The 26,433-nt window shown below is 41.1% G+C and overlaps 1 protein-coding gene across 1 annotated transcript in view; it reads right to left on the bottom strand.

Moving 5' to 3' along the window:
- cntnap2a (contactin associated protein 2a) overlaps window positions 1-26,433 on the bottom strand; it is a 285,876-nt gene that overhangs the window by 140,051 nt on the left and 119,392 nt on the right. The window contains exons 3-5 of the mRNA XM_061666622.1: window positions 24,456-24,649; window positions 9,832-9,979; window positions 19-71 (exon numbers count right to left, since the gene is read on the bottom strand). Of these exons, the coding sequence (XP_061522606.1) occupies window positions 19-71; window positions 9,832-9,979; window positions 24,456-24,649 (395 nt within the window). The remainder of the gene's footprint in view (window positions 1-18; window positions 72-9,831; window positions 9,980-24,455; window positions 24,650-26,433) is intronic.

The following is a 26,433-nucleotide window of genomic DNA, read 5'->3' as shown; positions in this document are numbered from 1 at the left end:
TGAATTTGCAAACATTACCTTGAAACGATACGAGATCACCCCCTGCCCATCAAAATTGATCATGTCTGCCCCTGAAACAGATGAAAAGAAGCAAGAGATTGAGAGATAAAGAAACAATTCAACAGAGAAGAAAGATCACGGCAACAAAGAAAAAAGTACTGTATACCACACAATCCCCCCCAAATATTGGGTACCCTATGCATTGCAAGGCATCGCAAGTGCCTGTTTCCAATGAGAGCTGAATTTTTAAGATGTGCCTGTATAGGACTGATATCAACAAAAGGCGGCAGAGTGATTGTCAGATGTGATTTTGAGATATTCCGAGAAATGAAGTGAGGTGTTTACAGTAGTCTTCGATCTTAGATGGGCACGCTGCCTGTTTAAGAGGTTGGCAAAGATTGTGTCCCTGTGATGGGATTGGCAGGATCATATTATATATTTCATGATCAACTGCAGAGGAAACCAGAAAGGCATTCAGAAGGGTATAGCAGCAGACTTCTGCCAAGGTGGAAAGATTGTGCTTTGCATAGCAACAAAAGACTTATATGATACTGATATGAAGGCGCTCAGCGAAATCTCAAGGGGAGCGATCAAATAAGCCACAGACGGTAACTTCATGTCAATTTATAATTTGCAGTGCAGTTTTTGGGCCATCCAGCGGGCCACAAAGTAATGTGAAGTGGTGGGTGACTTTATAGTGTTCTTGTACAGTGTTCAGGGCTCACCAACCTTTCGGAACTGAGAGCAACCTCCTTCGTACTGATTAAAGGCTGTTTGATACACACTTCTTGAAAAAAATAATTTACTCATTACTTTTTTTTTTTTTTTTTTTAAAGTGTGCGCATATATATATATATATATATATATATATATATATATGACCATGAAGTTTCTCACAATAATGCTCAACAATGATTTAACAAGGTAGAAAACATATATTCTATCTATCTCTGCAAGTGTTTACATTTTCAAATGATCTTTTGAATAAAATTCCAAGGAAATCACAAATTTCCATGACTGGTGAGCTATTTTAGAACAGGGGCTGCAGGCTACTCATGTGGTCCTTGGGGGTGACCTGGTTCCCACGGGTACCATGTAGCTGACCCTGATGTAGTCTATATGTTGCAGTTGATACTGTGTGCTGGATAGTGTGAAAGAGTGTGAATGAGATTGTACCATTAGCCTTCTTGAGTGAAGTGTTGAGAGGAAACATCGACAAGAGAAGATAAATTCTATTGTATCCACATTTCTATTCACCCATCCATTCATCCATTTTCCTTATCCGCTTATCCTCACTGGAGTCGCGGTCTGCTGGAGCCTATCCCAGCTATCTTTGGGCGGGAGGTGGGGTACACCCTGAAGCGGTCGCCAGCCAATCGCAGAGCACATACAAACAAACAACCATTCGCACTCACATTCACACCTACGGGCAATTTAGAGTCTTCAATCAACCTACCACGCATGTTTTGGGGATGTCGGAGGAAACCGGAGTCCCCGGAGAAAACCCACTCAGTCACGGTGAGAACATGCAAGCTCCACACAGGCGGGGCCGGGATTTGAAGCCCGGTACCCAGAACTGTGAGGCAGATGTGCTAACCAGTCAACCACTGTGCCGGCCATTTTTATTCCAATGTGCAAATTTTAATGTGCTTTTGCTTAGCACGTGTCTGATATTCAAACAGTTTAATGGAAAACATTTTTTTATTTTAACTAATTAACACACAAAGACCCAACGAGGTGAAGACATCCCATTTATGCGTGGCAGAGGTTAAAATGGGGAAAGTCACATCAGTTTATTTTGTTCCTCCAAAATTACATTATTTTCAGCGCTTTCACTTTACCACGTTTAACTTTGTTCCCTTTACTACTACAGCTCCCATTCTGATTCCATTCTCACATCAATATTCTTTCTCCTTATTTCGTTCATCACTGTGGTTCTTTCGATCTGCCGCCTCCTCCTCATCATCGCTCTCGGCCATGTTTATGTTGCAGCCTCAGGAGTTGACAGTTTTCCAATGGCTTCTTGAGGTATTGTACGTTAAGCCGGACTGTGTGATGACACGTTGGGAACTTAATGGAGACTTGAGAGTTCTACAACCTGCCGACTCCTGGGTGATGAAGAGTATAAGAGGGGCAGAGATGTTGACCTCATGGCATTGAGTAGGTTGGGGCTCAGTGGTGTGATATAACCTATTGGACTCTATCCAGGCTTTGCAGCTGGCCTGGATGAACACCAGCAAGCACACATTGCGGCCAAGGTTTTCTGACCTTTTCTCAGGAGAATTACTATTAATATATTAATTTTGGCTGTGATTGGCTGGCAACCAGTTCAGGGTGTACCCCGCCTCCTGCCCGATGACAGCTGGGATAGGCTCCAGCACGCCCGCGACCCTAGTGAGGAGAAGCGGCTCAGAAAATGGATGGATGGATATTAATTTTGGATAGGGACACATGAGGGCTCAAACTCTATTTGGACAGTTACATTTGGAAGACCACATTATCGCTAATGCAGAGGTTTAATCCACCTGAGCATGAATATTAAAAGTTGATCGCATGCTACAGGATTTATTTCTACAGGTATTTTATGGTTATTGTCAGCAACCTTTCTTTTTTTTTTTTTTTGTAATTTGAATAATTGATAGTTAAACCAAAGGACAGACACACTTAAACACAGTAGGTTAACACATTGGAGGAAAGGCGCTTTTTGTGACAAAATTAAAATGCTCAGCATTTGTATTACATTTGAATTCATTTCGGCCATTTGCCCGAAGTCAGCTGGGATAGGCCCCAGCGCCCTGTGACCCTAACCAGGATTAGCGGTGTTGAAAATGGATGGATTGCATTTCTTTTCATGCCCAGTTATACTGTAGAGTCATTAGCATATTCCAAACACTATTATACTATATACTATTGTATTTAATCAATCTGTTATTTTACACCTATGTTTTAACAAATGCATATAATACAGCCCAATGGGGGGCACAAGCCAGGGCAAACTGTAGGCCGGTCCTAAGCACAGATAAATGCAGAGGGTTGCGCCAGGAAGGGCATCCGGCTTAAAACTTTGCCAAACAAATATGAGCGTTCATCTAAAGAATTCCATACCGGCTCCGTCGTGGTCCGGGTTAACAACGTCTTTAACCTGCAGGGTGCCGGTGGAAATTCAGCTACTGTGGGTCGAAGATGAAGGAGAGGTGGAAAGCGGGTTCTTAGGCAGAAAGAGAAGAGGAAAGCACAGAGCCTAAAATTTAATGTGGGGACTTTGAATGTTGGGACTATGACAGGAAAATCTCTGGTGTTGGTTGACATGATTAGGAGAAAGGTTGACATATTGTGTGTCCAGGAGACCAGGTGGAAAGGCAGTAAGGCTAGAAGTTTAGGGGCAGGGTTTAATTTATTTCACCATGTTGTAGATGGGAATATAAATGGAGTAAGGGTTATTTTAAAGGAAGAGTTAGCGAAGAATGTCTTGGAGGTGAAAAGAGTATCAGATCGAGTGATGAGGCTGAAACTTGAAATTGAGGGTCTTATGTATAATGTGATTAGCGGCTATGCCCCACAGGTAGGATGTGACCTAGAGGTGAAAAAGAAATTCTGGAAGGAGCGAGACGAAGTAGTTCTGAGCATCCCAGACAGAGAGAGAGTCATGATTGGTGCAGATTATAATGGACATGTTGGTGAAGGAAACAAGGATGATGAAGTGATGGGTAAGTACAGCATCCAGATAAGGAACCTGGAGGGAGAGATGGTGGTAGACTTTGCAAAAAGGATGGAAATGGCTGTAGTGAACACTTTTTTTCCCCAGAAGAGGCAGGAACATAGGGTGACCTACAAGAGTGGCGATAGAAGCAGGGTGGTGGATTACATTTTGTGTAGACGATGTAATCTGAAGGAGGTTACCGACTGTAAAGTAGTGGTAGGGGAGAGTGTGCCTAGGCAGCATAGTTATGGTGTGTAAAATGACTCTGGGGGTGGGGAGGAAGGTTAAGAAGTCAATGGCAGAGCAGAGAACCATGTGGCAGTAGCTGAGAATGGAAGAGTGTTGTGCAGCTTTTCGGGAAGAGGTGAGACAAGGCTCTCGGTGGACAGGAGGAGCTTCCAGAAGACTGGACCACTACAGCCAAGGTGACCAGAAAGACGGGTAGGAGAGTACTTGGTGTATGTTCTGGCAGGAAAGGAGAGAAGGAGACTTGGTGGTGGAAATCATACAACAAAAAAGATTAGCTAAGAAGTGGGACACTAAGAGGTCCGAGGAGAGGCGAAAGGAATACATTGAGATGCAACGTAGGGTAAACGTAGAGGTGGCAAAGGCCCAACAAGAGGCATGTGATGACAAATATGCCAGGTTGGACACTAAAGAAGGAGAAAATGATTTATACAGGTTGGCCAGAAAAAGGGATAGAGATGGGAAGGATGTGCAGCAAGTTAGGGTGATTAAGGATAGAGATGGAAATGTGTCGACTGGTGCCAGTAGTGTGCTGGAAAGATGGAAAGAATACTTTGAGGAGTTGATGAATGAGGAAAATGAGAGAAAAGGAAGAGTAGAAGAGGCAAGTGTGGTGGACCAGGAAGTGGCAATGATTAGTCAGGGGGAAGTTAGAAAGGGATTAAAGAGGATGAAAAATGGAAAGGCAGTTGGTCCTGATGACATTCCTGTAGAGTTATGGAAGCATCTAGGAGAGGTGGCAGTGGAGTTTTTGACCAGCTTGTTCAACAGAATTCTAGTGGGTGAGAAGATGCCTGAGGAATGGAGGAAAAGTGTGCTGGTGCCCACTTTTAAGAACAAGGGTGATGTGCAGAGCTGTGGGAACTATAGAGGAATAAAGTTTATGAGCCACACAATGAAGTTGAGGGTAAGAGTAGTGGAGGCTAGACTCAGGACAGAAGTATTTGCAGTATGGTTTCATGCCTAGAAAGAGTACCACAGATGCATTGTTTGCCTTGAGGCTGTTGATGGAAAAGTACAGAGAAGGTCAGAAGGCGCTACATTGTGTCTTTGTGGATCTAGAGAAAGCCTATGACAGCGTACCCAGAGAGGAACTGTGGTACTGCATGCGGAAGTCTGGAGATGCAGAGAAGTATGTTAGAATAATACAGGACATGTACGAGGGCATCAGAACAATGGTGAGGTGTGCTGAAGGTGTGACAGAGGAGTTTAAGGTGGAGGTGGGAGCCCTGAGCCCCTTCCTGATTTCAGTGGTGATGAACAGGCTGACAGATGAGGTTAGACTGGAATCCCCGCGGACCATGATGTTTGCAGATGACATTGTGATCAGGGAGCAGGTGGATGAACAGTTAGAAAGACGGAGGCATGCACTGGAAAGCAGAGGAATGAAGATTAGCCGAAGTAAAACAGAATATATGTGCATGAAAGAGAGGGATGGAGGGCGAAGAGTGAGGCTACAGTGAGAAGAGATAGCAAGGGTGGAGGACATTAAATACTTGGGGTCAACAGTCGAGACCAATGGTGTCTGGGGTAAGGAAGTGAAGAAAGGTGATCGAGTTCTAAAGACGTAAAACTACGTTTTTGGTATTGAATGGGTTAATAACTGCCGTGGCTCCGCCCCCCCCCCCATCCCCTGCTGCAAAGTGTAATCTGTTGCGACATGCACTTGTGAAGAGAGATACACTAAATGCAGGCATGTAATTGTTTCCCGTGTCCTTATTAATAGTACATCCATCCATCCATTTTCCAAGCTGCTTATCCTCACAAGGGTCGCGGGCGTGCTGGAGCCTATCCCAGCTATCTTCAGGCAGTAGGCGGGGTACACCCTGAACTGGTTGCCAGCCAATCACAGTTAATAGTACATACAAAAAAAAAAAAAAAAAAGTATATAACACTCTGGGCTGCTCAGTGTGTGCTGTTTGTTGGTTTATAATTTACCATAACATCGGCGCTAATCTTTTTAGCATGTCCAAACAGGTCCCTCCCTCTGTTGGTCACTTATTAATATTACAGTTGACTGACTGCATATCAATTCACCAACATTGCATAGGACCCTGTGATGTGGCTCTTCCACACATATACTTCGCAATGACGATGTTCAAACAATATATTGTATATAGCCCTACTGAAAATTAGGTTCTCACCATACTTTTCTAATGTCTGATTTTAGGTAAAGATGCTTAATATTGATCACAAATAATTTACTTCCTCAAACTCTATTTATATGATACCAACTGCAATTTATAAATACAAATAATTAGTCTGTCTTGACTGCTGCTCCTTTCTTTTCATTTCCTGACTAGTCTGTGTGGTAATTGATTTTTGGCTGATCCTTTGTTCATCAAAATGGAAATGAGCATTTCACAGCACGTTGGATCATGACTCCCTTTTAGCCTCCAGCTCCGACACACACAAACACAGACCCTGCTGTTCGATGCATTTGCCCAGACGAGTTACAATATGCTACAGAATTCAATTATCATATATATTCAAAGCCCCAGAATTAACCGTTAACAAATAACATACACATTTGGTCATTCTGCAGGAAACATGCAGTATATTCTTTTCAAAGTGCACTATAAATAAATAAATACATTTGGGTTGACTTCTGCCATAATTTTGCCACCGTCCTTTTTCCTCTTTACAAAATTTAGACGATTTGAAGAAGATAGACGAGCTGTTTTCATGTTCAGACTCAGAGTTGAAGACAATAGCACTGACAGTTGTAATCATGAGATTGTACGTCTGCAGGCATCACACAGGAGTTTGACAGTGCAGACTTAAAAACAATGCTGACAGACCACTGTGTCAACGTGTGTGATGTAGTGTCATCGCTGATATTTGAGTCGGAATCATGTGTACCTGACTGTTTACTATTTTATCTCTTATCGAGGCTTTATTTTGATTAACCACATAATGGAAATTGATATGGCTATTTCTTGCTTAAAAAATAAAATGTGAACAGTTCTAGAGTGTGAGGTACTGCTTTAAAGTATGCATTACAGCATGAGATGGCAGTGGTCACGATGCAGTTTATCCATCCATTTTCTATATGGCTTATCTTGTTCAGGGAGCTGGAGTCTATCTCAGGTAGGATAGGCAAGTATATATAACAACAACAGTAAGGTTTACAGTATCTCGATTTTATCGAGATTTTTGTTGGCTGATTTAAATGAAAATAGTACAACACACATTTTATTATCACCTCAAAAAGCAAGACTGGGTTGAATCGACACAGTATAAAACGCACCCAACTGTTCTGGTATTGACTTGTTTTTCCAGGTATGCTTTTCCAACTTTTTACTCCCAAAATTGTTGGTGTTTGTATTGATCGTTCCAGCCTTAAGAATGAGAGATAGATTTTGTTGAGGCTTATGAGTCTCCCTATACGTTTGTCTTACTAAGACGACTGGCAGCTTTCTATTCAGTACATTTTGTCTTTTAATTCTGTCTTTATTGAGCCTGTCGAAGAATGATCATTGTGGTTTTGGAAAATGCAGTCAGTGCATTTGATTTGAAATAATTCTGTTTCGATCATTTCTGTTGCAGGAGGAATACAGTCGCAGCAGCAGAAATATTGTTGCCAATTTAGCAACAGATTTATTGACTTTTTGGGCCCTTTTGGTGAATTCCTTTCGAACGAGTGACAAAGGTTATGGACAAACACTTGCTGCTTTCCTCAGAAGAGAGTCACCATTCCTACCCCACAGACACAATTCTCTCTGCATCTGCTCTGGTCACTCACTGGATTTCTTACTTCCCTTTTCACGGTTTTACATGCCAAACCACAGTTGCAACACACATTAATTACACTTTACTTACTACTACTACTACTTACTACATTACTTCATGACTTTTTTAGGGAAGTTCTCTGGCAGTAGGGCTGTCAGTATCGAATCTTTTTAATGAATTTTGGTCGACTAATCGAATAGTAATCACCCATGTTAGATGTTACTGTTACCCAATAATGACCCATATTTTGGTACTGAGTCTATGGTATAAATTTGCTGTTCAGAATTTGTGACAGCAAAATGCTAAACGGTTAGCAATTGCGATTAATAGTTTGAGTCAAAAAATGCTAACTACCATACAGCTCACTCAAGAATCATGTAATATGTACATAAAACATCTAACAGTGTCTTATAAATCACTTACGGACACTCCTTTGTCACTTCTGGCAAAGTTTACAAGTGGCCCAACATGTTTGTCCATCTGCAATAAATGTCCGTGTGAAACATTGGTTCGGCGGCACTTCTGAGCGGAACTGCTTTTTTTTGTTGTTCCTGGCGGAGCTTTGAGACAGAAATTTAACAGACATTTAATCTATTTCTGAAGTTGAGTTATTAGATTTTTTTCCCCACAGCCCTATTTGGAAGCATAACAAATACAGATGCCCTTAATCATGATCCCAAATAGCCCGTGTCGCATCGTAAAATGTGAACCTAAAATGAGGTCTTTAGTGATACATTCCTCATTTTCCATTGCAGTGCAGATTTTGAAAGTTTACAGACAAGTAAAACCTTTTTCTCAGTGGTTAGTGGCTCTCAAAACAAAGAATGAACCATTTATTTCTCGAAACACGACGACAAGAGCGAGGATTGATAACAGAAATGAAAACTGCGTGGTGGCAGCTATGACCAGCAGAGGTAAACCAGCTGTCAAATGTTAGGGAACGTTCGCATTATGTTTTGGGAATCACTGAACGCTGACTCGTTCCGGCCTAAGTACAAATAACTTAAATTCATTTGATGAAATAAACACCATATTTCAAAAGGCAAAACCAAAAAAAACGGGGCATCAAAATTAAACAGTCGCCCAACCGCCCTGCTTTGTGGGTACTACCGGTGACTGCTTGGTGCATGCTATTTTTTAATGCCACCGCCCCAACCTTTTTCATACATTTAGCACTTTCAATTCAATCAAACAGTTGACTTCATCTCTGAAGCAACATAGTGTTGCTTTGCAGAAGAAATCAGAACAAGCAGTGAGCTATCAACAAACTCGAAAGACCTCAAAACGATTACTGTGGGCCTGTCATGGATGTGTGTTCTGGTTGTTGTCTTCCCCCTGTCTCGTACCGATTTATAGTAAGGCTAGAAAACTGTTCGGATTATTGACCTTGCCTTTTTGTCTCACGTTTTTTTTTCGGATTGCCTGCCTGTGTACCGACCTCTGCCCGTTTATTAAACCTCTCCTTTTGAAACTGTCCATTTGAATTGGAGTCGTGCATTTTTGGTCCTGTCCTTTGTTCCGTTCATGACAGGGCCAAGACAAGAACATTACTTGTTCAATTGGTCAAAATATGCCTCTATATATATGGATTAAAAGTGTTTTAAAATTTAGGGTATAAACGCATATAACTAGGAAGTGATTTAGTACTGAACTTTTATTCAAATTAGTGCCCAAAACAGCGTCAACTAATTTAGGACAATTTTGCATCACTGAATCTGAAAATGCTATCTGTTTCTCTTGTTCAGGTCAGCTTTTTATTCCAAGTTGTTAACAGTTTATTCATTAAATATTACAAACTTTGCTTACTCTAAATTGAATAGTAAACTGATAAAAGTAAATACCTGTAAATTGAATGTTACATCATTATTGTTTAAAATTCAGGGCATGAACCTATGTTTATTTTAAACTCTAAAGCAAAAATAGTACCTGTACCTGTCAACAAAAACGTGGCTATAGATAAAAAGTTGGCCTGATTGAGCAAAACGATGGTGATATTTGGATTCAGCACATCAAAATTGTCCTAAATCAGCTAAAAAAAAAAACTTTGACAATAACATTTGTTGTTGACCAGTGTCATACTACTTGGCTGCAACCAGCAGAGGCACTGTTGATTCAATGATGTGTGTATTCTTGTGTCCACAATGTGTACTTACAGTACGAGCAGCCATAGACTTCTACCCGAAGACCAATCCTGCCCTCTTTGCTCCATTCCAGGGGCACAAGCCTCAGGAAGCGAGCCACGATCCCATGACGCAGCTCGTGCCGAATTGCACTCTCCGAGTTGGAGTTTCCAGAGAAGGCCTGTGCACATAAACCATAAACGCAGACACACATGATGAAATTAAACCCATCAAAGCGGCTTTGGGGAGCTAAGAGCAAAAAGTATTTGTTCCGCTCACCACATCCTGCCTGAGGAGGCACACACTCACAAAACATACAACATAATTATGAGTCTATATGAGTATTATTACGCCATGAGAAATTCTGACTGCAGGGGATTTGAAGAGAAAATTGTGCCTTGTTGAACTCAAAGTACATTCTTTTCTCCTCCATAAAATGGCTCCCTAGACTAATAAACACCTGTAACTGACACAGTTGACAGTCCATTTGCCTATTAGACTTGAGTGGTCTGGGTAGTTCAACCTTTAAAACACTTAATACTGCACACTTTTTCATTAACAATGTCAACACGAAAGCTTTTTTTAGGATCCAATCCCACAATTACTTTGTTCTAATCAATGCTGGAAACCTAAAACTATACTATTTGATCATGACAGTGACTGAACATACAATAATATCATTGCCCTGGCAGCCCAGAACACCGAGTAGTATGTTGCTGTCATTATTATATTATTATAAAGTTTGTGCAACGAATAGGAGAATGATTATTTTAATACACAATGCGAAAATGCAGATGACAACAAGGTTACTTTGTGCGTGCGTTCCCACTGACGCATGGCAACAATCATACTCTAATCAAATGTTTCCCAAACCATATTGAACCAAGGTACCCATTTTACATAAAAATCTCACAGCACACCCCCAAACAATAACACTGAAATAATGATTATCTCAATTTACACAAATGTACTTACTCAATGTGAAACTTGGGCATGATTAATTGAACATAAAGCTGATAATCACGCATGAAGTAATGACTTATTCTTTTGTATGAATGTTTATTGTAGCTTCTGCCGTCTAATGGAAGCGCATTTAATTGTTCTGCCTGTCACTGTTAGTCTCTGTCATATTATAGCTAAACAAAGATGGTTTAAAATGAATTGACACATTTTGTAAAATTGGATAATTTCCTGCTGCACCCCTGATGATCTCTCACGGCACATTAGGATGCCACGGCACCCTGGCTGGGAATCACTGTTTTAATCCCATATGTTATCTCAGTTTCACTTACATCTGGATTTATGGATTCTTCCTGTAAACCCATTTCGCTTTAATCAAAATAATTCCAAACCCATGAAAGAAATACCATCACCTTCATCCTTTTGCATTTCTTGCACTGTCCTCAAGACATTGAGGAGGTATTTCTGTTTCCCTTGTACTTTTCCTTCGCTTTTATTTTTAACGTTTCTCTTTACCCAGGAAAGGTTAACAGAGCATATAAACGCACGCAAATTGTACATTAGTACCCTGCTTCACACTGCATATGGCTCTTTGGGGAGGCACTTGGGATGTTTGATGCTGTATGTTTAGGTGAATGTTTTGAATTCTCCCTCACAAGCACTCTGACACAGGGAAATGGACTCAGTAACAACTCCTGTTAGCGTGTGAGTGGCCTCCATTCCTGGTGACATAAACACACTTTTCAGTCATATACAGGTTGGATCGAGCTGGTGATAAGAGGAATCTGTCACAATCTGTTTTTAGTATTTTGGGTTTTACTCCGTCTCAGATCCTGTATTTTTGTCTACAGGTTTGTCTGTGCCATGATCAGTGTTTTTGGGTTTCACTGTGTAAGGGATTATGTGATTTGCTGTTTGGGTTTATCTGGAGGTTTTTTTCCCCCCCCGTGTGCTCGTTATGTCTTACATGACCAATGTTCATGTTTTTGCTTTTTATTTTTTAACTCTCCTTGCCTACAGTCCCCTCCAAAGGTATTAGATCGGCAAGGTCAATTCCTTTGTTTTTTTTTTGTATACTGAAGACATTTGGGTTTCAGATCAAAAGGTGATTTCTGTCCTGGGTTTTTTAACACATCATGGTATTTACCATGAAATGAAAAGCCGGACTTCTGAACTTTTGTCTCATATTCATCTTTACAATAGTTTAGTTAGTTACAATAGTTTTGGTAAACTAAAGCGAAGTTGCATTTACGTTGCAGTAATTTCTGCTCAATTTAGTTCCCTGTTTCCATGCCCTCTGTCGCTAATCGATTCTCCTATGTTGCGTTATGGTGCCGGTTGTCTGTGATGGGGAGTCTTTCCCCAGTGTTCTCTTTGTCGTTTGTTGACTTTGTTTCTCAATTTTTGGACTTTGTTAATTAACTTTTTTTTTCCCACTCCGTTACCTTTGTGTGAATAACCTGCACTCCTGACTTGCCCGCTTCCCTGCGTTTGGATTTACCTGCCTTCCGACTGCACTTCACCACGACAAACCCCTCCCAAATGTGACTCCATTTCTGTAACTCTCAATGATACTTCTACACCTGTTTACAGATATTTTGATGCACTCCTTGTGAGAAAACTGCTCCAGCTGCCTGCATGATTCCAGCATGTCGTTGTTTTAGCCATTCAATGGTGTTTTCAGTGTTTTGGGTCATTATCTTGTCGAACACCCACGGCCTGTGGCTGAAACCAAGCTTTCTGGAGAGCACATTTCACGCCAAAGACCTTTGGTAGTCTGGATATTTAATTGTAACCTGCACAGATTCAAAACGCACTGTACCAGAGTCAGGAAAACAGCAACAGAAAACATAACCAAGCTTCCTCCATGTTTCACAATAGTTACTAAGTTCTTTTCTTTGTATGCTTCATATTTTGCGTGTTGATGTGACTTGCCAAGAACCTCCAATCTTGTCTCATCTGTCTGAAGGACTTTCTTACAATTGTGGCTTGGCTTTGACATATTAAAGTCTTATCAGTTTCCAGCTATATCAGTGACCATTATGAGCTTTTGCTTCTTTAACATGAGAGTACAAAAGAAAATTGTGTGTGTGTAAATGTGTCCAATGTACACACAATAGCAGAAAGACAATGTAACTACACTTTGCTGCACAGCCATCTTCATGCTCTTTTTAATTCCCAGTTTGCAAAGCATTTTAAAAACTCTGAACTTTGTATATTTACTCGCAATTTGGTTGACTGAGTGCAAAAGACTGCTTTTGTCCAGCCCACCCCATCCCTATGAGTCCTTCCTTTTATCTGTCTATTGTGTCCATCCCACAATTCAGCACTTATCTTGTCTTGGCTGAATGAACAGCTCAATTCAGAGGCATTACAATGCAGGAGCAAGGAAAAAGGACAGAAGAGTAGGATGATGATGAGAGAGGAGGGGGGAAAAGCCACACCTTGGAAAAGTATGTTTAGTGAACCATTTAATTTTCCCTGCTCCAAAGTCAAATAATTTACCAGCACTTAAAAGGAATGAGAAAATGGTGTGTATGTGTGTAAGCGCATGTTTTAACAAGTACTAAGATACTGGGAAAAGCAATACAAGCCTTGCAAGGACACCTAAAGGAATCTAAATTTCTCCATGCACAAGCAGAATTTTAAGGGTCTGTGAAACTCAGACTAAAACATTCAAAATGTAAGGTTAATTATATGATATTGTATATCATAAGAATTCAAACTAGTGAGTTTGGTATGTTCCGGTTGGGAATGTTTTATTCTTTTTTTCCCAGAGAACATACAAGATTTGAAAATCTACAATCATCAAAAATGGAACATGCTGAGTTTAAAGAAGTGATGACCACAGTCTTAACATTTCTAGCTGTTAGGAAATTGGTGTCGGGTCAAACGGAACACGAAAATAAAAGGGATGGTCAAGAAATCACGGAAAGACAAAATGTATATTGTCTATTTAAAGTTGTTAATGTTGACATTGAGACACATTTTAACATTGTTAACTTATAGAGCAGGATATCTCAGTGCCCATTTTTTCTGTTCAACAGAGTGCCTCTCCAGACGGAAAGAAAAAAATGACTGAAAGCTATTTCCTGGCATTTGATTGTTGTTGTTGGAACAGTTGACTGCTCTAGCCTGCTCCGGACACGCGCCCATTGTGAGCAACCTTCCCTAACAGTGCCAGGGGAAATCAGTGTGGCCTAGTCTGGTCTTTTGTTTTTATTGACAAGTGTATGAGACAAAGCACGGCCATAGAAGATATTGCAGTTTCTGTGAAGCTCTAAGGATGGTTTTGTAGACTCTATGTTGTGCCAAGAAAACTGGACAAACTGTGGTAATACCACATTTAATGGAGTGCCACCATTCAGTGTCAAAGTTGTACTCCATTCTACTGGACCACTTCAACTCGCACGAGTCCCCAATCCAGCTCTCAAAGGACCCTTTCTGCTTAACCAAACAGGGGAACAGCTGCAATAGTGTCAGAAAATTGTGCTGACTTGTTTCCATTTAGAATTGGCAAACTTGGAAACCAATAGCTATGATAAATAGCCGTTACAAGCTTACCTCCCCGACCCCAAAGTTGTGTACGTTCATGTTTCAGCATTGGGGCATTTTTCTATATGTGACAGTCTATATGGGAGCCACATAGAGTCCTGGACCTTTTATTTTATAGGGTATTGTGCGCCGATGGACTGAAAACACGTTTCTCAGAGTGGAGAATAACTTCTTGCATGTTGCCATGGAGGTGTTTGGTTAGGGTTGTGTGGCCAAATGTTTGGCCAAGTTTGAAAGCAGTTAGCTCACTTCAGTCTTGGTATGGCCATCAGACGTGTGCATATGATACTTTGATATGAAGTGATGCGACCATATGCAAATGATCAACAGTTTTTTTTTTTTTTTTTTTTTTTAAATCCTTATCTCAATGTTAGTGGCTCAAATAATTGGATTTACACATAGATTAAAACAAAGTTTGAAAGGACAGGGCAACACTGCGGGGGACAGGGGGACTAAGTAACTAATTTTGGGTGGGCTACACCGTCACAGATCCCAACAAACCATGTGACATTGTTCTCTCCTCTTTTTGGTCCGTGGCAAATGCAAAAATGGCAACACGAAGAAGATTTGCTGTACTTGACTACTGGCTGAAACATTGGTAAAATAGAGTAAAAGGAAATTGGGAACCCAAGTCGATGAGCTTAAATTGATTTTCCATATAGTAAAATTTCTTCAGCTCATGATTCCAATTTGAAATTCCTGGAATCCAAATTTACAGATGTATTGGATTATGTTCGACTTTAGAAGTTCCACTGTAGTTCATTTTGGGTCCCGACCAGAAGTTGCCCTAGAATATATCTACCAATTTAGTATGCTTTAGCCTAAGAAAACTTCAAATTGTGTGCCTGTGGCACAACAAGGGGAAATTCACACAGTTATTTTTTTTTAGTGGTGCAGAGAAAGTAGCGACAATGAACCACTGTCTGTAACTCCATATGCTTGCTCCATTGTAAGTTTGCTTTTGCTTTCTAAAACACAAAAGATGACTCATTAATGATATGATTAGGCAGCCTAGTCTATCTCTGGGATCCACACAATAGAAAAGCTAAACAAAGATCAGACTGGCATGCGGGACGAAAATACAGGCAGAGAGAAAAAGCAACATAAAACAGTCCACGGTTCATAAATCCAGGCGTGTGATATATCAGAACAAACTCTGCATCTCTTCTAATTTAATTAGTCGTCTTCCATCGAGACATGCACTATTCACAACTTCAATATCATTTACCTGACAAAGCACAGGCAAGCGGCGGTGTCCTTGTGAGAACACATTTAATTAATTAATTCATGTTTTTTATTTTTAATGAATGCTCTCAACTGTTAACGAGTTTTCACATTTTAGACCCGAGTGTTAAAACTCTTCAGCAGTACTTAAGACTACACACTTTTGAACTACAGTAACTTCTCTTTCCTTTTTTTTTACTGTTAGAACAGCAGTATACAGTACAATGTATCAGTCATTGTCTTAGCAAATCAGTAAAGTTTCACGGTCAAGACTTTCAAGTCGATGCAAATTTGGAACAGGACTTAAATCACTTTCCCTGTATCATTCAGGCGGAACGGTGTGCGACTGGTTAGCACATCTGCCTCACAGTTCTGAGGACCAGGGTTCAAATCCAGCCTGGAGTTTGCATGTTCTCCACTTGCAAACATGGATTTTCTCCGGGTACTCCAGTTTCCTCCCACATCCCAAAAATATGCATAGTAGGTTAATTGAAAACTCTAAATTGTCCGTAGGTGTGAATGTGAGTGTGAACAGTTGTTTGTTTATACTGCATGTGCCCAGTTGGCTCATTTAAGAGTCAGCTGGGATAGGCTAAGGGACGCCTACAACCCTAATAAGGTGAAGCGGTACGGAAAATGGATGGATGGATGTATTATTCAAAAATCAAACTGGCCAACATAATGATACATAAAGCTAACAGATCTTACAGGCTATGTACCTTTAAATGTGTCCTCAGGTTCGAGATTGACTGTTTCTACGTTGTGTAGACCCCCCAAAAAGACAGAACTTTAAAACCTTCCTTCAAAGTACAAAATGGCTGTCAAGCATTCCGGCGCACCCCATCCTCCCTTCTCAAGACAAAGAGAAGTAACTCATCAACCCGGACTCCCTCCTGGGTACAACGATAAAAAGACAGAAGGTCTGGACTAACCTAATTGCCAATAGCTTGATAAGTCAGATGTGCAAAGCCACAAACAGGTGGCTAAAAGGGACTCGTTCCTCTGAAGGTTCCGTTATCAATAACAGCATGAGACCTCTGTGGTGACCCACAGACAAGGGGTCTCCTCAGAGACAGTGAAGCAACAGCACTCCCAAGAGGGGACTCTTGGGACTGACAAACTGTTGATGCAAAGATTAAGCTCATATTTTGGCTCTTGTTCCTGCTCTGGTTCCTGACCTTTCTGGGTGCTAGGTTTCGACCTAGCCACCTCATCTGGCTGGGCCATCGAGCACCGACTCTACTCTTAGCCCTTCCCGGATGACCAAGCTTCTCACCCCATCTCTAAGGGAGAGCCCGGACACCCTGAGGAGGAAACTCATTTCGGACACTTGTATCCGGAATCTCGTTCTTTCGGTGACGACCCACAGCTCGTGACCATAGGTGAGGGTAGGAAGCGTAATTCGACAGGTAAATAGAGAGCTTCGCCTTTCGGCTTAGCTCCTTCTTCCTAACAACGGATTGATACAAAGCACCAATCCGCCTGTCGATCTCCCATTCCATTCTTCCCTCACTCGTGAACAAGACACTGAGATACTTCAACTCCTCAACTTGGGGCAGGATCTCATCCCCGACCTGGAGAGGGCACACCACCCTTTTACGACTGAGGACCATGATCTCAGATTTGGAGGTGCTGATTCTCATCCCAGCCGCTTCACACTCGGCTGCGAACCACTGCAGTGAGAATTGGAGCTCACTGCTTGATGAAGCCAACAGAACCACAACATCTACAAAAAGCAGAAATGCAATTCTGAGGCCACCAAACTGGACCCCCTCTGCACGTCGGCTGCGTCTATAAATTCTGTCCATAAAAGTTATGAACAGAATCGGTGACAAAGGGCAGACTTGGCGGAGTCCAACCCTCACCGGAAACGAGTCCGACTTACTGCCGGCAATGCGGACCAAACTCTGACACTGATCGTACAGGGACCGAACAGCCCGTATCAGGGGGTACTTCTTAAAAAGGGGGACCACCACCTCAAACTGCCAATCCATAGGCACTGTCCCTGATGTCCATGCGATGTTGCACAGACGTGTCAACCAGGACAACCCCACAACATCCAGAGTCTTTAGGAACTGCGGGCAAATCTTATCCACCCCCGGGGCCTTGCCACCGAGGAGCTTTTTAACCACCTCAACCTCAGAGATAGAAGAGATCGCCTCAGAGAACCCAGACACTGCTTCCTCATGGGAAGATGTGTCGGTGGAATTGAGGAGGTCTTCAAAGTATTCTCCCCACCGACTCATAATGTTCCGAGTTGAGGTTTGCAGCGCCCCATCCCTACTATACACAGTGTTGATGGTGCACTACTTCCCCCTCCTGAGACGCCGGATGGTGGACCAAAATTTCCTCAAAGCTATCTGGAAATCCTTTTCCATGGCCTCACCGAACTCCTCCCATGCCCGGGTTTTTGCTTCAGCGACCACCAAAACTGCATTCCGCTTGGCCGGCCGGTACCCATCAGCTGCCTCAGGAGTACCACAGGCCAAAAAGGCCCGATAGGACTCCTTCTTCAGCTTGACGGCATCCCTCACTGTTGGTGTCCACCAATGGATTTGGGGATTGCCGCCACAACAGACACCGACCACCTTACAGCCACAGCTCCGGTTGGTACCCTCAGCAATGGAGATGCGGAACATGGTCCACTCGGACTCGATGTCCCCTGCCTCCCACGGAACATGCACAATGCGAATAAGGCGTAGCTTACGTGCGAGTACAAGGCCGGTGTACCACGGTTGAACGTTAATAATCTGACAGAGGAGTCCTGGATCTGGCAGGCTTAAATGTGTGTGATGATGAAGGCTGATTGGAAACAGGTGCGCGGCCAAGGTGGTGCTGATTACTGGATTACTAAATTTATAGACTGCTAGTTTGAAGTAAAACCCTTGATTCCCCCCCCCCACCGAATTAAGGCTAAAAAAAATAATGTGTCATTGAACAGGTAGGCTGTGATACTTTTTTTCCCCTCAGCCTTCGCCTAATTTAAATCTGTCTACAACACAGACTGTGACCAATAAATTCAAACGGAACCAAAGCGTAAATAAAATTGGAATAAGAAACAAAAAGACAGGGAGTGCAGCATAAATGTGTTTTGAAAGGGAGGATAGTGTAAAACAAGGTGGGGTAGGCACTCACAAGGACAATAAACACACACATGAAAGTAACAAAGCATCTAAGTGTTCAGACAAGACAAAGAATAATTGCATCTTTGCTACACCACTTACGCTAACGCTTATAGATTAAGGGAAATACGTTATAGGTGGCACTGATTAGAGCGTCTGCCTCACAGTTCTGAGGACCTGGGTTCAATCCCCGTCCCAGTTTGTGTGGAGTTTGCATGTTCTCCCCGTGGCTGCGTGGGTTTTCTCCGGGCACTCCGCTTTCCACCCACATCCCAAAAACATGCATGGTAGGTTAATTGAAGACTCTAAATTGCCCGTAGGTGTGAATGTGAGTGCGGATGGTTGTTTGTATGTCCCCTGCGATTGGCTGTGTACCAGTTCAGGGTACCCCGCCTCCTGCCCAAAGATAGCTGGAATAGGCTCCAGCCCTCCCACGACCCTTGTGAGGATAAGCGGCTCAGAAAATGGATGGATGGATAAAATACTTTATAGACCACCTGTGGATATGTGGAAATTAAAGTGTGCATCTAGCAATGACACACACATTAGTTGCATTGAGGCTTGTTTGGAGGATGCTGAAAGCTTTCATGGAAACTATTATTCACTTGCTTTCTTGCCTGTTTTCTTTGAGCGTGGGCCAAATGGATCAGAGGCCAGCAGACAAGATAACAAGGACACTAATGTGTTTCCTGGAGCAGATGCTTGAAACACTATTTGGGCCTGGTAACTGCTCATCTCAAAATATCTTCCCCCACCTCTCTCTGATCGCTAACAGGAAGAAAAAAAAAATCCCATTATTATTTTTGATTTGAAGAAAATGCAATTAAGTGCTACCTTGACTTGTGACGTGGTTAAAAGCGAACATAACATGGAAGATAGTTGATAAATTGTTAATTAATGAATATTTATCTAGAATGTTTCAGAAATTCTGTAAAGATCCATCTAGAAACCATTCTAAACATTTTATATACAATAACTCATGTAGATGCAGGTCTGCAAAACAGGAAGGGGAAAAAAGCCATCAGACAATCATTTTGAGTTAAATTATAAACTAAGCCGCAAAATACATGTAGGACTATTTTTTATTGGTATGCTGACGAAGCATGATTAATGTGTCCCTGTTTGATGCACAATCATCTTAAGAGTTGTGGCTGTGGCGGTTTATTAGATACATATATTACTGTCAAGTGACCTGGGTGACTTACAGCTTCAAGCTTCTCATCCATACGAAACAACAGTGGAAGAGACTGAGGGATTGCTGGAATAGCTACACCAAATCTATGAGAGGAAAATTAAGTTATTTGAATGAAATGATGTTTAATATGCTACATTTATTTTCCCATGCCCTATATAGTCAGCATTTGATAATTACTGTAGGTGCTCATCATCCCACTGAGACTTGCAATGTTTAAAACGACGATGCAAATCGTCTAACATAGGTCAAGAACTTCCAGTACCAAAAAATACTTCATCAACATAGCCCAAAATTATTCACTGTGACCAAATTTGAAGTTAGACTGTAGTTGTATTTTTTTTAATGGGTATTTGTATCTAGAAATTACAAGAATATTGCAGAGAGAATAATAATATAAAATGGGATTTTTGCATATTTTACACATCCAAAATTATTAATAACCTTTTTCAATATAGACAAATTCAACGTTCTAAATATTCTGTTGATTAGAAGGCACTAGATTATACTAAACATTGTCTGGATCCTTTAAAATGGCCCCAAAGAATGCATATTCTATAAATTGTCAGAGATATGCATAGAAAAGTGAACAAAAATGAACAATGAATATAAAAAATATTTGGACTATTAATAAATATATGGATGTTTCTAGTCCCCGCTCCCCACCGATGGGCTACACATATTACATACATATTATATCTCGCCCATGACTCAACCAAGCCTACCACTCAAATTCAAATTCATGAAAACATGGTCATCACAGCTAAAAAAAAAACCACAAAAAAAAACCAAGTGTATGCATATTATAATTGATGCATAAAATACTGTACATTCTGACTATAAGGCTTTGACAATATAGTGCTGCAAATGGCGTCTAAATTACCACACTCATTCGTCAATGTCATTATGACTGCAGTTTCACAAAACCAATTATGAACTGTTTATCAGTGATCTTCCTCAGGGAATCGCTGAGCCAATAGAGTGACATTGTCTGCTGTAGGAAAGGACACTTATTCCTTGGGAGTCACGCTGACTTACAGGCCCACTTCTTATTGGCAGTGATGAAGAAACAAGACCTGGGTTAGCGTGCAAATTATTTGTCTCTCAAATTTAAAGCAAACACTGTAGATAAGTTACTGCGATTGGCTGGCAACCAGTTCAGGGTGTACCCCGCCTCCTGCCCTATGATAACTGGGATAGGCTCCAGCACTCTTGCGACCCTTGTGAGGATAAGCGGCTCAGAAAATGGATGGATGGATGTAGATAAGTTAAGTGGGCGACCCAATCATAGCCGAAATACTGTTTTATATCCTGATTAGCACATCTGCCTTACATTTGTGAGGTTAGGGGTTCAAGTTAAGTTTGAACCCCATGTTTTCCTCCCAAATTCCAGAAACATGCATATTTGGTTAACTTATTTGGTTGTCCTTTTGTCTGAATGTGAGTGAATGGTTGTTTGTTTCTACCTGTATGTGCTTTGCGATTGGCTGGTGACCAGTTTAGGGTTTGCCATGCCTTTCGCCCATGAATCAACCAAGCCTCCGACTCGATGCCACACACATAGATATTGAAGTGCCTGCAATGGAACTGTATAACATCAACAGGATCCTAAGAACCTTCATCAAGAACTCAATGAGGCTGGGTAAGACAACTATGGAGGGCAACTCAAAACCAGGTGCACAGGTGAACATCAAATGGAGCATATTCCAAGGAGATGCTCTGTCTCTGCTGCTGTTCTGCATAGGCCTGAACACCCTCAGTCAGATCATAACCAAGAGTGGTTTAGGGTATCGATTCAGAAGTAGAACAATGATCAGCCACCTCCTCTACATGGATGACATCAAGCTGTATGCAAAAAATGAGCGAGACATTGACTCCCCGATTCATCTCACAGCAAAAACACTGGAATGTTATTCGGACTCGATAAGTGCGGGCGAATTATATCTAGAAGAGGGAACATGATCACAGCCAAAGGGTTTTAACTACCTGAGAGCATCATAACATATGTGCAGGACAGTTACAAATACCTTGGAATTCCACAGGCAAAGGGCGACCACAAGGAGGCAACTTGATGGAAGGGCACAGCCAAATAACTAAAGAGGGTGAGACAGATCCTTAATACTCAGCTGAATGGATCTTTTCCAGGCCATTAACAGTTATGGCCTGACAATAGTCAGATTTCTCGCTTGCATCATACCATGGCCACTGGAAGAGATGCAACTCCCTGATATCAAGAGAAGAAAGCTCCATAGAATGCACAGAGGGTTCTAGTGAGCGTCACAAGCACTATCCTGGAGGAAACAACAGGCCTCCAAGAATGCATCAAGAAGAAGGCCCCCTTTGGCAACTCCCTGTAATAAATGAATGCCTCAGGCAACAGAAGCCAGTAAGGGGAAGGAGCCAGACGAGCTGTCATGGAAAGACAAGACCCTGCATGGCATGTGTCACTGACAAGTTGAAGAAGGGGCTGACATCGTGAAAACACACCAGTGGCTGGAAAAGGCTTGACTGAAAGACAGCCCAGAGGCACTAACCATGGCAGAACAATTACAGGCCCTTAACACAAGATCAATACAGGCTGGGGTCTGCCACATCCCACAGGACCCCAGATGAAGGCTGTGCAAAGAAGCCAGAGAGACACTGCAGCACATCACAAATGGGTGTAAGATGCTGGCAGGCAAGGCATACCTGGAGCAGCATAACCTGGTAGCAGCAATAGTGTACCAGAACATATGGACTGGAGGTCCCAGAATCAAGATGGCAGACACCATCAAAGATGGTTGAGAACAACCAGGCCAAGGTCCTGTAGGACTTCCAGATCCAGACTAACAAACTGGTGATGGCCAGTGGTGGTGGATAAACATTAGAAGACCAAGGTTGAGATACAAGATCTAGCAATCCCAAGTGACATCACCATTTTGGAAAAGGACCACGATAAGCTGGAGAAATACCAAAGACTGAAGGAAGAGCGAGAGAAGTGGATGGTGAAAGCAATAATGCAGCACTGGGGGCAGTAACACCCAAGGTGGGTGGAGGGCTCTAGCAGATACCAGGAATGACATCCAGCACACACACATATACTGTGTGTGTATATACACTAATAACTATAAGTATTGTAATATATACTAATAACAGAAACAATTACTGTTTGAGCAAGAACCTATCCATACATGAGATATTTTCAATATAAGAGGCAATGAATGAAAAATGCAATGTATACACACATTATATGTTGTGTCATACATAAAACGCAAGCAGTAGTTTCTCCAAACAACAGGGAGATTAATGTGTTTTGGAGCATTTGCAGAAATCACAGAGGCGATGAATCGAGAATAATAGCAAAACACAAACACTTTGAAATATATAATCACAGCTAATAGTTATGATGCAGAACACATAAACAACAGCTTAATTTACTTTTACCCATAAAAGTCCACATTTTCCATCATGAATAGACCTGAAGGGCCACAAACTGAGCTGAGTACCGACATATAAAAAAACAACAACACACACACACACACACACACACAAAAACAATTGCTGATACTTTCTTACCAACTATACATAATTATTGGTTTTGCATACTCATAAAACAGGAGAAGAGGAGAAAATGTTCACAGCCTAGCCATTTTATGTAATATGTCCAAGTTCCATTCTGTTCCTAGCCTCCTGGCTACATATCTGAGAAATAAACATGAAAACAATGTCCTTTAATGTGTTGTGTCCTTGACTAAAACAACATACATTGTATTGAATCAGTGGTATCCAATAATACCATCATTCCCATTGTGGGAGAGTTGTGCTGTGACCATGCTCAATTAGCTCAATTTGACCATTTTTGTCTGGCTTCATAGGCGTTAAACGGACACCCTTTAATAACTTATTTTAGATTTAGGTGCATCGTTGTAAGCCTATAGAGGATACTATGTATGTCTTCTTTGGCACTTGATGTCATGTAATAGTGAATAATAATAATAATCCAACCATCCATTTTCCACACCATTTATCCTCACTAGGGTCCCAGGTATGCTGGATTCTATGCCAGCTGACTCTGGGAGAGAGGCAGAGTACAGCCAGCCAATCGCACAACAACAATAATAATACATTTTATTTGTAAGTACCTTTTGTAGCCCCCGGTGATACTGTACATAAATAAAACAACATTAAAAACAGAATTATACAGAAGAAACAAAACAAATAAATAAAAAATCATACATAATAATAGTCCTTCCACTCAAGTGGAAGGTATTTGTATAATGATAGAGATTAGTTAATTTGGAGTGAAGTATCCAAGATAACAGAATAATGCTTAGAGTGACCACATCAGTACATTGTAAAGAAAAAAATTGTTATTCTGAACTGATCTTCGCACAGTGGATATTTCAGGACCATCCTGTTTACTCATGTACGACTCTACATAAAGATGGACATGAAACAAAGGCATTTGGGATTCAGAACAAGACATGGCTGGACCACAACATCCCTAATGCTGCAGAGGCAAGCAGCCCACAGTCTGCAGCACATACACTGCCCGTAAATGACAATTATTGGCGAAATCTTACATTGGATCAGAATGACACAAACACACACAATGCCGCACTCACCCAAATGTTACCATCCTGGTGATAAGGTTTCCAGTTCCTTCCTGTGTCGCTGTAGAGCAGACGGTACCGAGTCGTCCAATCAGAGCTGCTGTAGCGACCCTGTGTGGCTATGGCACTCAAGTGCTTTCTAGAGCCCAGGTCCACCTGCAGCCACTGGTAGTGATCGCTATCGAGTGGAGACCATCCACCAGCACCTGCAGAGTTCAAGACATTTGAAAATAGGTTTCATGTTGTATGTCCATCTCAGATAGGGTTGCAAGAAAACTATTGAATTGATTGGATTTCTGCAAAAATCATAAAATATGTTTTGATCTTCATTTAAGTCACAACAATAGACACGGTTTTCTTAACCTATGACCAGAGAAAGAAGTTCCCTGTTATTACTGAAAACAACAAATATAAATATAAATAAATATAAAATTGCAGCGTGGAAAGTACCGTAATTTCTCATTATAATGCGCACCCTTCTAACCCCTTAAACCTCTCTACCTATGTATAATGCATTTTTACAATGCATGATTTTGGATTTACCCATATGATTAAAACATGAAGTATTACCTGTATTGTTTTTTCAAATAATTATTCTGAAGTTAATTTATTCGAACACTTAATACTTTATTTTTATTTAATTGCTCTTTTTTGAAATTCACATCCCTACTTTTATTTAGTAAATGAGAAATGTTTGATTACCCAGGCAGAATTTGTAAGATGGGTACAATTCTTTATAGAAAATATGAAGGACCAGGCACAACACATTTAATTTCATTTTAATGGGATTCAAACTAAACTGTTAAGCATTTCAGAAAAGCATTATCATTAAACAAAACATAACCATAAAGAAATTAATGATGGTTGTTGTTCAGTCATCAGTTGTATTTAAAAATAAACAGTATTTCACAAATTCTGTTTGGGTAAGTGAACATATAAGCACAACTACAACATACATATATGCAGTCATATTTACCCGTCATATTGGAATGAAAGTGTAGGCACACTTTTTTCATAACCTCTAGGTGGCGGTGGCATACTAGAATTAAAGGGTACACCTTTTTCTTAACTTCTAGATGGCGGCATACATTATAAAATGTGAAAGATTTTTCCATTTTCCCCTATACCCATGTATAATGCGCACTATTGACTTTTGACAATTTTTTTGGGAAAAAATGTGCATTATACATGAGAGGTTACGGTAAACGGACCTTTGGATTTAAAAACTGGTTGAACCTTCGTTTGGTCGAGATAACTTCAGCCAAACATTCCCTGTTGTTGCAGATCAGACCTGAACGACAGCCAGAAGGAATTTTGGACTGTATTTACAAAACTAAAGTCAAGCGTCTGAGTGGGCCACTCCAGAAGGCGTAGTTTCTTCTGTTGAAGCCATTTATGTTGTTGATTTACTTCTGCTCTTTGGGTTGTTGTCCTGTTGCATCACCCATCTTCTGTTACGCTTAAATTGGAATACCTAATAGTCTCAAGTTCTTCAACAAAATGTCTTGATAAACTTGGAAATGTATTTTTCCGTCGATGATAGCAATGCATCCAGACCCTGAGGCAGAGAAGCAATCCCCCTCCACCTTACATCACAGCTGGATGAGGTTTTGATGGTTGTGTGCTGTGCCTTTTTTTCGCTCCGCATACTGTAGCGTTGTGCATTCCATTCAAACAACTTAACTTTCATTTCATCTGGCCACACAATAGTTTTGCTTGTAGTGTCATGCTGTGGAACACTGTTTAAGATTCTTTTCACACAACAGAAAAGAAAGGTTTCCATGAAGAAAGTGTTATTTACCATAGATGTTGCATTGTCAAAATATGTAAATACTGTAAAACCTCTCTTTTCTGTTGTATAGAAAGAACAAAGGACCGTAAACAGTATTATTTCTAAGAATAAGAATAATTTCTTCATTTATAGACCATCTTTCTTACCATAAACATTGAGGCTTTTAGAGACACTATTGTGTTCCTTTCCATTTCATGC

Source organism: Phycodurus eques, chromosome 21 (assembly GCF_024500275.1).
Source record: "Phycodurus eques isolate BA_2022a chromosome 21, UOR_Pequ_1.1, whole genome shotgun sequence".
In the NCBI taxonomy this organism is placed as follows: domain Eukaryota; kingdom Metazoa; phylum Chordata; class Actinopteri; order Syngnathiformes; family Syngnathidae; genus Phycodurus; species Phycodurus eques.
The sequence above is the reverse complement of the archived record's forward strand: the minus strand, read 5'-3'. Positions and strand labels throughout refer to the sequence as shown.